At 38.1% G+C, this 12,572-nt stretch overlaps 1 protein-coding gene across 3 annotated transcripts in view; it reads left to right on the plus strand.

Moving 5' to 3' along the window:
• Positions 1–895: 895 nt before the first annotated feature.
• The window catches only part of LRRC7 (leucine rich repeat containing 7), a 90,733-nt gene continuing 79,056 nt past the window's right edge, over positions 896–12,572 (plus strand). For all 3 annotated transcript variants that reach the window (XM_086462186.1, XM_086462188.1, XM_086462189.1), the window contains exons 1-5: positions 896–1,093; positions 5,206–5,323; positions 6,191–6,269; positions 6,992–7,081; positions 10,067–10,123. In XM_086462186.1, the coding sequence (XP_086318312.1) occupies positions 905–1,093; positions 5,206–5,323; positions 6,191–6,269; positions 6,992–7,081; positions 10,067–10,123 (533 nt within the window). In that variant the 5' untranslated portion in view covers positions 896–904. The remainder of the gene's footprint in view (positions 1,094–5,205; positions 5,324–6,190; positions 6,270–6,991; positions 7,082–10,066; positions 10,124–12,572) is intronic.

Genomic DNA, 12,572 nt, shown 5'->3' on the forward strand with positions numbered 1-12,572 from the left:
CAGTTCAAGAGTAGTGAGTGAAAGTATTTTTATTCCATGGAAAAGTAGTAAGATACAGTTGTGTACGCTGTTGCTCCTGTGAGCTAGGGGTGCTCATGCAAGCTGGGTATGCACAGGAGCTCTGCAGAACTTGGCATCCAGACTAGAAGAAGTTAGGGACAGGCTGTGGTGAAATTTCCCAGGTGTTTATTTTACTGCAGAAAAATTAGTGGCATTTCTGCCAAGTCCCTTATCTGAGTTTTCAACAGACAAAGGTGAGAGAAGCAGGAGTGACAGGTGAAAAAAACTGTCTGGTTTATGGGTTACTTTTGTTCTAGTTTTGTCACCAACTAAGTTTACATATCCTTTTCTTTATTCATATGGTTCAAAAGACAGTGAATATACTCCAGCAGTAACTGTGGAAAGCTGAAGAACTCTGGTGATTTCAGAGAAATTGGTTTTAGTGCATGGGGGTGTTTGTCAGGGAGAACCAGAACCAAATGACTGATTTGCTTCAGTGACACAGCCCAAACAGAGCAAGGGACTGAAACACGGAATACAAACGTCATCGTTTTCATTGTGTCTGGTGAACATGTTCATTCATGCAGGATTTACACAGCTGGTTTTCATCATTAAAGAAAGCAACAGTTGAGGATGGTCTTGGCGTGTTTTCTTCTGTCCCAGTGGAGGGGGACAGATGATGTGTTGAGATTGCTGTTTGTGATTCCGCTGGCAAATCTCACTTCCTCATGTTTTGTGGAAAGGTAGAATAAGCAATGCAGAATGCAGACGACAGCTATCCCTCAGAAAGACCTGTATTTAATAGGCTGCAATCTTGATAATAATTCTAGAGAAATGGTCCCTGAAGTGTTGATAGTTTCAGAAAACTGTTTTTTCCCATTTTCCTTCAGTATGCTGTTTGGAGATGACAACCAAAAGGAAAATTATCGGCCGCTTGGTGCCCTGCCGGTGTTTTCGTGGTGAAGAAGAAATCGTCTCGGTATTAGATTACTCTCACTGTGGCCTACAGCAGGTGCCAAAGGAGGTTTTTAACTTTGAACGGACGTTAGAGGAACTTTACCTAGATGCCAATCAAATTGAAGAGCTACCTAAGGTAATCAGCGTTCTGCCTGTAATACAGATGTCAAAGTCGTGTTCTTAAATGTCTATTCAGCATGTGCCTCCGCTCCGAAACAGGGCTTGCTCTTGACCTGCGTGCTGTGGGAAGAGTCATGGCTATTAACTCTAGAGATTCAATTACATTTTTACAAATTTTTTTCTGCCCTCTCTGAAGAGCCCAAACAGCTGAGCCGCCATCCTTGCAGCTGGTGCTGCGTGGGGAGGAGTAGGGCCACCTACTTCTTGCTTCACAGCACGAGAACAGGGGCAGCCAAGGAAGTCTTCAGTTGGGAAATCAGGAATTGTTCAAAAGAATTAGTTCTTGCACAACAAGTAATTAATGTGGCTTTTGATTCCTTGACCAGGAGTATGCCAGCCTATGGGGCAGGTGATCTCACTTTTGGCTCCTCAGTAGCACTGCTTTTAAAAGCAAGCTCTTGGTCAGGATAAGATGATTATGCTTATGGGAGAAAGGCCAGTGCTATCTGACTGGTATTGTTATAACTGCAAACGAGGTTCTGCAGTGAGATTACTTAAGCTATCCTTCCTGTGTAAAACTTATTTTACAGAATCTTTAAATCTGTTCTTCTGTTGATTAATGTTTACTATAAGGAATTAAAAGTTACTGTAACTTCACTGTTCCGGAAACAAAAGAGGGCAAGGTAATGGAAAAACCAATTAATAGTAGGTGCTAGCTACATAATGAAGCATGAAGTAATGTAATCCATTCCTTAATTGAATTTTTCTCAACAATAATGAAAGATGCCTACAAGTCTTTAATTAAACATTGTTCCACTGTAATCCATCCTTCATTGTCTCTACACATATTTCTTACTTACATTGCATAGAGACTTCACATAAATTCTATTTACAAATGTAGAAAACATACTTTTCCATTAGATGGAGTTCCTTTATTCAGATATGATGGTTCATTGCCTAATACTGCTCACTCTATCAAGAAATTCTTTACAGATGGGAGGACAGGGTAGCTACAGTCTTTTACATGTCACAGATAAATGATACAGAGAACTGCTGTATCTCTCCTGCTGCTAGACAGGACAGCAGAGAACCAGATGTTTTTTCTGTCCCCATAAATACGAAATGGATTGTGGTGGAGGCCATTTTACTGCTAACGACTACCTTCAGGACTATTTCTCTTTTAATACTATTATATTGTTAACCTTATATATTTTAGTTATGCTATTGAAGAATATGTAAGGTGTCTTAATTTAGCTAGGGATTTTTGGTATATTTGTTTTGGATCTCTTGAAAGTGTGCATCACCATGGTATTCAAACTAAATTGCAGTGCATAATGGGAGACAAATATAGCAGGGCACAGAACAACAGCAATATGCCATAATTTGGTACAGAGGAACTGAGCGCCAAAGGTAAGGGGTCCAAAATGATGAAACTGGGATGAAGACGATGGTTGCCATGTCAGTCAAGGTTGAAATTGCACGCTAAGGCAACCTTTGCGTTGTATTGTGTATCTGTTTTGTATTTGTTATTTGTGAAACAAAACAGCGGATAAATACATACCTTGGAGAGATTTAAATGCATAGGACTCCATTTTTGCACCTCTTTTCTCATTTTTCTTTGTAAATAATGTTTTGAAGCAAATACTATTTACTGAAGAAATCCTTTTAATCGGTCTTCAGTTTGAGTGAATGCATTGTTTGACATAGTCTTGGCCTTGTATAAGAGAAGATTAATGACAGTGTTAATTTGCTTTCTTCATACCATTCAAAATATTTTGTCTTAAGCCTTTATTAATTGTTACCATAAATTAAACAGTCCAAATTTCTTTATCAAATTTTCTGCTTCAAATATTTTTTGCTACATGTCTCTGAACTTTTTTCACTATTGAATTAATATTCTATGAGAGAAAATGGTGTTTTTTCCTTAAAAGGGCACTCTATTACTTTAACTTTTGTATTGCACGTTATAATCTACCATAGGCAAAACTTTCCTCTCTCTCTAAATGTGAATTCAAATAACTTTTTCCAGAGGAAATGTGTTTTGTCATTTTTCTGTTATTTACCAAACGCCATGTGCCTTTGAAATTACACTACTCTCTTGAAATTTTCTGTCATCGGAGTGCTTGAACGTGTTTAAAAATCTGATGAAAAACAGCACAGGGACAAACTCTGTTAAGTCTTTATCTACCTTAGTTACCTTCACTGCTACCTCATACTCTAGAAACCAATAAATTATTTTGCGTTAGTGATGTATTAAACTCATTCTGTCTGCCTTTTTTAAAATTTTTATCTTACATTTTATATATCATAATTATGCTTTTTTTTCCTGGTATCTTCATTAGAAATGGATTTCTAGTTCCTAATTCTAATATTTTTCTTTTCTTTTAAGGATTTGTAGGGTTGTTCCATAATTCTAGTTCTCTCTTTTCCTCTAAACCTAGCCAAGTCTGTTGTTCTGTTTGCCTTTGACTTCATTATCATGAGCTGCTGCTGCAAGTATGTCCCTGTTTGTACGAGTCAAATGAATTGATGACTAATGAAACAGAATATCAGTTTTGATGAAGGTGGAGTCACTGGCAATCAGTATCCAGAAAACCATGAATAACATGAAAATTCTCCCCAGCAGCTTTCCCTTATAAAATAAAAACTGGACTAATTTGTGATGGACAAAATTAGTTTATTTGTTAATGCCTTAAGAAACTCAAATCACAGCACTATTAGCACCACTTGATTTCCAGTCTGAAAGTAATTAAAGCAGTATATGGACATACAGTATGATGGCTACAACAAAATCTTGACGGCAAAGCCATAAAGCACTAGAAATTGAGAAAGATATGTTTTGAAAATCCAGTGGGTAAAAAAAAAAAAAAAAAAAAGTGGTCAATTTTGGGCCTACATACCTGTATTCACGCTCTTAACATTATTTCTGATGTAACAATACATCATGAAATTACTTCAGAGGGAGTATTTTTTATTATGCTCCTTCATTTTCCGGTTCAAAAGCCTTGTATCTCCTGAGATATTGTCAGAGCTTTAAGTTCCAAATCTTCCTTGGTTTTTAAAATGAGAATTCTCCAGAGGAATGTCTGGGAACATACACTGGGAATTTCATTTTCCAGGTACAGTAGCATGGTATAGTTTGTATAGGCACCTGCGGTGACCAGGGTCTGTAGCACGGGGCGGGTGGCCAGCGGTCCCTGCCCTGTCGCTCCCGACAGCCTGTTTCCCGCGGAGCTGTCACTGAGGGTGTGGGGCACAGCAGTAGTGAAGCCAAGCAGTTCCACTGCACTCTCCTCCGATGCCTGCTTCCAGCGGCCCTGAGCTGCTCTGGATAAAAAAGCCACCTGCGTGTTCTTCACGTTCGGCCCCTCTGACCCTGTGGGGCAGCTCACCGACCTGTGAAACCCTTGGTCGTGGCTGCTTCCCCTCTGCCTGGTGGTTTACTCGTCTTTACACGTGTAAGATGGTGTGCGAGAGAGTGATATTTCTTGAGGAAGGCAGCCGTGTTAAGTAGGTGCTTCCAACATAATTTATTGATTGCTTCAGGTTGAAATAGGTTTTGTTTTTGTAGTGGGAATTCTGATATTTTATAAAATTTGAATTTGAATTAAAAAATTAGAGTTCAGTTATGGATTTTGGGGGGGATTTAAAGAACATACAATTTTGATAACGTCAAAGCGTTTTGTTTCTTGAAGACAGCAAATTTCTTCTGCATGCAATGAAAATATTCTAAAATCTATCCTGAAATTAAATTATAAAATCAAATATTTTGATTTGCCACAAGCCACAAAAACATTTCAATTGATGTGACACATATGAAATATCATGTACCTCAAAATGTTGATTGCAGTGAGCATGCTGTTGTGACAGAAAGCTCTTTTTGAACATTCCTGCTACCAATCAGCTGTTTTGGTTGTTCTTGTTGGCTTGTAGAAGCTGTGTTTATGGTCCTGAGCAGCCTGTAAGAATGTCTTCTCTCTCAAGTAATGGCTTTTCGAAGTATTTTTTCATTGTTGAATTCTTATGTAGCAAATGTAGTTTTGTGGTATTTGTTGCTTCTGTGTATAAGTAATGATCCCAAACTGACCTTTTTCCTGAAATGCTGTAAAGTATCTTTTTATGTTACAGCAACTGTTCAACTGTCAAGCTTTACGCAAACTGAGTATACCAGACAATGACCTCTCAAGTCTGCCAACCACTATTGCTAGCTTAGTTAATCTCAAAGAACTTGATATCAGTAAAAATGGTAAGAGATCAAAAGTATAAGTATTTTAAAGAATTGTAATGAATATGAACAATAATGAAGTTTTGATTCCTGATGATTAACAAACTTGTGTTCTAGAAAACTTGCTCTTTTTCTAGGTTATGTACTGTTTTCCTGTCTGGCACTTTTGAGGAGTCTGGGTAGAATCTACCTCACTTACTTCTCTCTCAAAAAACCCTCAGAGTTTGCTTTAGTGTAGCAGACCATAATGACTTGTGACCAATAAACGTTGGAAATGGGAGCAGGAGACCATTTTTCAAGGCACTTATGAGCCATTCCACTTTCCAGAGTGGGTTAGTACTTACTGGGCTCTTGTGTGGTGTATTTAAGCATGTAAGGCTGCAGGTAAACAACTGTTTGCTGATGTGGATTTCCAAATTACGCATTTACATATTTATGTGCCTAAAAACTTTTGCATGTCTGAACTTAAGTGTCTTTGTTTTGAAAATGAGGCTTAGGCAAAAAATTTCTTATCAGTATAGGCCTAGAGACTCTCAGGATTATGTGTGTGTTCTCCTGAGGAGAGAGAGAGGCAATGAAGAAAAAGATAAGCAGTTCAGAAAGAAATGAAAGGCACAAATATCAGTACAGATGACGTCATTATCTAACTCTAGAAGATTATATAAACCAAGTATTAACATAATAGTTTTAGTACAAGGCATGTTATCTGTTCCGGTGTATTTATTTAATGCTTAAGTATCATCTTTTAGACTATAATACTAAAATGTGTATATTCTTCCTGTTATGGCTTAAGTCTGATCTGAAAATGCCAAATGAACTCATGTATGAACAAAACAAATTAAGTAAGTTTTTTATGTCTGTGTAATAATTCTTTCAATATCTTTTTAGGAATTCAAGATTTTCCAGAAAATATTAAATGTTGTAAGTGTTTAACAATTATTGAAGCCAGTGTCAATCCAGTCTCTAAGTGAGTATCAGTAGCTTGTGTTTGTATACTACAAGTGCAGCAAATGTACACAAAGTGAACTGAAATGTAAAGGCATGGTATCAAGCTCGTTTGCAGGAATAATCTATATTTCTTTTTAATTGTTTTAAATCCAAGGTTGATGTATCCGTGAAAAGAACTGTGTACTATGTAATGAATGTGGTATCTTTCCACATAGTAAAGTTGCCGAAGCAGTCCATGTGATGCAGCCCTTTGAACACAGAGGCTGGTGCTTTATGTTTTTGGGAAGTAAGCCATGCTGCTTCCTCACGTACCATAATCTCTTCGTCAGGACTTCAGCAACCCTTATTCCTTCCAAAAACCTGCAATAATAGTAGCAAAAAATCTGTGTTGTAATCCCATGGTTTATAAAATGGAGTGAGGGAGATGAAATGATGAAATTTTACTATTTCAGTTTAAAAAAAAAAACAATAAAAAACCACCTTTGGCTTAAACCGTCAGCTAGAAAGGGAGAAAAGGCTGATGTAACTTGAATGTGCCGGGCATTTGCATTTCATGTAGTTATAGCATCATGGGGAAGATGAGAAGGGGCAAAAATGTTGTCTATAACAAGTTAAGTTCTTGAGAATTTGGGTAGAAAAAGAAGGTGAGAGAGAAAGTCATCTTTCTCTTTCTAAATATACATTGTTATTATTTCCATAGCAACTTCAGTATGAGCATTAAGCTTTTAACTGTTTTTTTAGGCTGCCAGATGGCTTCACACAACTTCTAAATTTGACCCAGCTCTATCTAAACGATGCCTTTTTGGAGTTTCTTCCAGCTAACTTTGGAAGGTAAGAATTAGTCATCAAAGCTCTCTCATATGAACCCAGCTTAGGCTTTGAGGGACTGCTTTAAAGCCGTATTCTTTTTAAAAACAAAAGAAAGCAAAACAAAACCCAAAGAGATTTTGGCTTTTCAGCCCTGTTTTGATGAATGCTTGTTGTTAGAGGGAATGTTATGTCAGCAAGAATTTTATGATGAAGCGATGCAGTTTGGTGGTTTAGGGGAAAGGTGAGAAGAAACAGAAAATGAAGAAAAGGCCTGTCCTTGACCAAATGGGTTATTGAATTGTGGCAAGGGCAGAAAATAACAATGTGGTGTATGCCTATTGAAAAATGAACAGAAAGAAAGTGTTGCAAGTCAGGAGGGAAGAAAGAAATGACCAAGTGTGGTGGAGGAACCAAAGGGAAAATGTGAAAGCCAGGACAAGAGAGAAGATTCAAAAGACAGCAGAGCAGAACGGATGTAGAATGAGAGTAAAAATAAATGCAGCAGAAACTGAGCCAAAAAGTGTTAGATGAGGACAACGCAGAGGCAGAGGAAAATCAAAGTTAACACAGTCTGCCACGGCCGTTTAAGAGGGCGGTAGAAGCCAGCAGATCCTTACCTGAGCAGGTCTGGCAGAAATGTCACGTTTATTCCACCTCTGTTACACTGGGAGGGAATGGTTGGCCCTTCTGCCCTCGGATTGGCCAGCTGGGCAAATAGCTCAGAAGACAGAGGATAAACAGAGAAAAAACATGGTGGTGTTACAGAATTCACCTGGCATTAGTTTTTTCCTGGTCCATCCAGCTACCTGTATGTGTGCACTATTGTTCAACTGGGAACATCAACTCAGCACTCCAGAACGAATACCAAGGTGACGCAGTTTGTGTTGGGAATGACACTGCTGTGCTCAGGCACCAGGAAGTAGAAAGTGCTGCTTTGTCAGTGTTCCCTTGGTAGGCCTGTCACTGACCCAGAGCTGAGTCTAGGCTTTTCTCTGGAATACCTTTTGGAAAATCCTACTTGAAGAAAGAGGAGGCAAAATTGTCACTGTTTGCATTTGATGAGTGTTTGGAGTATCAGAGTACGTTGTAAGACAGCCTGTGCTTCTGCATGACGGAATCGGACGTTACATTCAAATGTCAAGAAAATTTAACTATGTGAAATATGCTGCAGTTTGTCAGATGGGCAGTGTTTATATTCAGTATGCTCTTCTAAAGCCTTGCTGGTACTTTGTCTGATAACCTCGGTCACTTAAGGACATGTCTAGTATTCTAAATCTTTTAGCAGAAAGCGATGACTTTTTTTTTTTCTTTTACAAATGCGTATTTTATCTTACATTTGCAAATCCTGGTCATGTTTCCGAAGCATCCCACATTAGCACACAGACATGGCTCTTTTTTTTTTTTTTTAAATTTTACGTGGTTCTATGTAGCTCTTTACCTGTATCTCCCTTACTGCTCTTCTGCAAGTTTTAGTGCTTTCTTTATACCTTCTGGTACGGTAATATTTGGTTAGCCTGTTATACTCTTATTTAGCCGTGTGAATAAAGTCAGGAATGGAGTCTACCTGAGCATCATATAAGTGCGTCTCCATATTTCTCATTTAAAGTTGTTGGTTTTAGTCCTCGTTAAGCACAACAGTAGGACTTGAAATATTTTCTGCTTTATTTGGTAGGAAAAAGATATAATCATATTTTTCTAGAAGAGCATAATATTGGGAATCCTGAGGTTCTGTGAAACAGAAAACTGGCATTATGCTGGACAGAGAACTATTTAAAGCTTTTTAAAGCTTTGTTGTATTTTTTTAAACTTTTCTCACAGGCACATGTTCACACTGGTGACAGTAAAGGACCTGGCCTGTAGAGACAGAGTACTACGAAAAGCAGTATTAATGAGATCGTTGAAACTCACCATATAGTTCCTCAATAAACTTTCTTCACGTTTAAAAACTATTTTATCAGCCTAGAAGCTTTAATAGTATGAGCTGTCAGTTTAGAAATGATACAATTACAGCTGAGTTATGGAAAACGGCTGTTTCACAAGGGCCTTGAGCAGTCCTGGGCATGGTCAGCTCATGCACTGAACGTACCTCCAAACAATAGTTGATTTGATACTCCAGATGTTCTGTGAGTGGAGTTGTACGATTTGACCTGAAGAGGAAAGGACCTTGGTCATAGTTCTGTGTTTATATCCTCTTCCTTTTCCTCCCCACATTGATGATAATTTGGGATTAAAGAACTAGCAAAAGGGTGACATGAATCAAAATCCTTTCACGTTTATCAAATTACCTTCCTAGGCAGTCTGGGTGATTAGGCAATATTGCCCCAAATTCTGGAACTCTAGGACATTAGTTTCTTCATCTCTTATCTGATGTACATCCTTCCTTCCTGTTATTCTACTTCATTAAATTTATTGCTGTGGCTTAAATAATATTGCCAGTTAGAGTCTGCACAGTGATATGGAATCATGGAGTACTGTTCTGTGTAGGTTCTCATTTCACGCCAACACTTAAGCCCATGTCCTGCTTCTGTTTATAATACAGTAAATTACATGGGGATCTGTGGTCTTGTAGCATGTGTCTGCCTGTGTGTTGTACAATTCAGTGCTCAGAAAATGCAAAAGAAAGTTGTGAACTAAATAGCAGCTGCTTTTTATCGTTTAATAGATCTGGGAATGTTTGAGAGAAATTAACTTTTATTGTGTTTGCCTCTTTTGAATAATTAATAAAAATAGTTTAGAATTACTGTGAAAACCCGATATATGTCAAAGTTTTTCAGAAGAATTTGGGTGAGGATAGAGATGTCCTTATCTGAAGCTGTCTGTCCTCACTTGAGGCTATTTGGGTCTGAATACATTTTGTGCCATAGTCAGCACCACAATAACTGGGCATCTTACTATTTGTGCATTAAGCAGACTCTTCTTTTGCTGAAATAAGTAATTTGAAATCATTCTTATGGATTCCTGAGCTAATTCATTGAATGAACTAATTTTTTTCTGTCATATTTCTAGGCTTGTCAAATTGCGAATTCTGGAGTTAAGAGAAAATCACTTGAAAACTCTACCAAAGTAAGTGACTGAATGTTTACACAAGGCTCTTTCACCTGATATTTCCAAAAGTGCAAAACGTTTTTATTGTTAGCAATGCAATTGTATCCTTTCTGTGAAGGGTTATTTTTTCCATGATTTAAAGAAATTCTGCTGAAGGTTTTCAGGAAAAAAAAAAAAGTGTAATGGGAGATGAAGATGGGTACATTAGCTGACTGTAAATATCCAAAATCTATAGCGTGACATTTTAAAATATGAGATGTAAACAAAACAGGAGAGAGCCCATGTCAGTGATTATGTGACAGTATTTTCCTCATCAAGAAGTCATCTGACGTGTTGAAAACATACTCTGTGTAACCTCAGTAGAACAGTCTCCCCATTGATCTCTAGAGAAGTTAAATGTATTTGGTGGTTTACCATACTGTTTAAAAACCTGTTTCATCAGGATGTTGAAGAAATGCCAATTGGTACTATTTACCCAAAAAGTAGGTCACCATAATTTATTGCTATAATTTGACCAACGTTTAAATGATATTTTGAAAAGGAAACGGTAAAGAAATGAAAAAGAAATCTATACTCTTCCTTTGCTAAATGTAGGAAGTTGCATTGCATAAAGCAAGGAATAGGTTTTTGTATTCAGACCAGCATATTATAACTGTTTTCTGTAACAGGGAATCCTAACGGATGAAAAAATATCCATGGATTTGGGGATTGATAGAAACAGGGGTTGTATGTCTCCATTATAAGTGAGACTTACGGTGGTGGCAATAGCCTGTATTTATTAAATATTGCTAACACTGAATTGCATATTAGCTCATTTAAGAAGGGCACCCTTTTTGGCAAGCGGGCTTGTATCAAAATCTCCTACGCAGGCATTTTGCCCATAACAGGATATAGTGACATTTTCACTGCTTCCTGTAGGCTTTTATCCGCAGCACTTCCCTTTTTTAAAGGAAAGCTATTTTTTGTGTTAAAGGCAATGTTGTTTATATCTGTTGAAAACACTTTTTTGTATAAACCTTCTAGTCCCTCTGTTCTGAGTTACAGTTACTATTTTGAAAAACAAACAAACCAAAAGCTTCAGTCTGTTACCAAAGTCTTTTACCTGCATTTAAAAATGAGACTTGTTCAGGACTGCACATTGCAGCCTTTGAGGCCTTTATCTGAAAGGCTGTATCCAGGCTGTAGCATATACCTGTTGTCTGCTCTACCTTGTAAACATCAGTCTGTTAGAAGGGAAGTGCAGAGTCTTCACATGCAGAAGGTGCTTGTTGGAATAAATGGATGTGTGTGTGCTGGGACTGAAGAACTGGAATTCCACAACAGAATAACTTTGATCAAACAGAATATTTTTATATTTCTGTTCAAATTCTAATCCCACTAAAGATGGTAACAGATGTGCTACTGAATTCAGTGGGAGCAAGATTGGGATTGTGTGTCATTGTGACTAATAAATTTTTATTTTTTTTTCTGTGACGCATGGTGCTTAACAGGCAAATGTCAAGTTTGACAAGTGTTCGGAAGATCCCTATCTAAGTGTAATAGCCGCTGGCATCAGCGGCACTAAGTTTGTTAAGGTGGCTGAGCATGGCTTTTCCCACTATATGATTCTGAAAGTAAGGGGGTCCTCTGGTTCTTTCTACTCTTTGCCATGGCAGAAGGCTTTGCTGCGTATGACTGAGACGAGCTGGAAAGAAAAGGTTTTGCTTATGCAAATACTGTCCTTAAAACTGCTGGAGAAAGGGGATAGCTGTGTTATGAAATAAAGTAGAGGAAGAGGAAGAAAGTTAACAAGGTCATTTTTGCATCAACTGGGACAAAAATGGGAGATCTGTGTATTTCTGGGGTGCTTTTGTCCTCTCTGCCGGCAGAACAGGCGCACGGTGTAACGGACAGACAGGAGCTAACACGTGTTACGGAGTGTTGGTTTAGAGGCTGATGTCCTGCTTCCTTGTTAGGGTGAGTGTGACCTCTGTTATAGAAAGACAGGAGCTACAGAAGCAGCGTCTCTCTCCACACTGGAGTGGGCCTGGGAAGATCAGGGCTGAGCATGGGAGGTTGGAGGAGAGCAGTGAGGCCATGGGCGCAGGCAGAGGCGGCAGCATGGCCATGGAGCTGAAGCAGTGTCTGTATGTTGGTTAGGCTTTGCCGGGCAATAGGAGAACCTTAAATACCAGACTGCTTTATTTTCTCAGCTTGTAAGAGAAGGAAAACTGTGTCTGCAATAGAACGATCTGCAGTTAGGAACAAAAATGCAGTAGTCAGAATGTATCTTACAATATAGTTGCAAAAAAAGTGATGCAGGTCTTTCATGTATGTACTTAAAGGCTTGCTTTCTTACCCTACAATTCGTTAGGTATGGTGTGAATAAAATAACCTGATGGTGTTAGTAGTTTATTCCTTAGTTCTACTGAAGAAAAGATATGAAAAGGAAGGCAAAGAAATAATTTTAATGTTGTAATTTGGCTTT

The sequence above is a fragment of the Leptosomus discolor genome, chromosome 3 (assembly GCF_034619465.1).
Source record: "Leptosomus discolor isolate bLepDis1 chromosome 3, bLepDis1.hap2, whole genome shotgun sequence".
Classification (NCBI taxonomy): domain Eukaryota; kingdom Metazoa; phylum Chordata; class Aves; order Leptosomiformes; family Leptosomidae; genus Leptosomus; species Leptosomus discolor.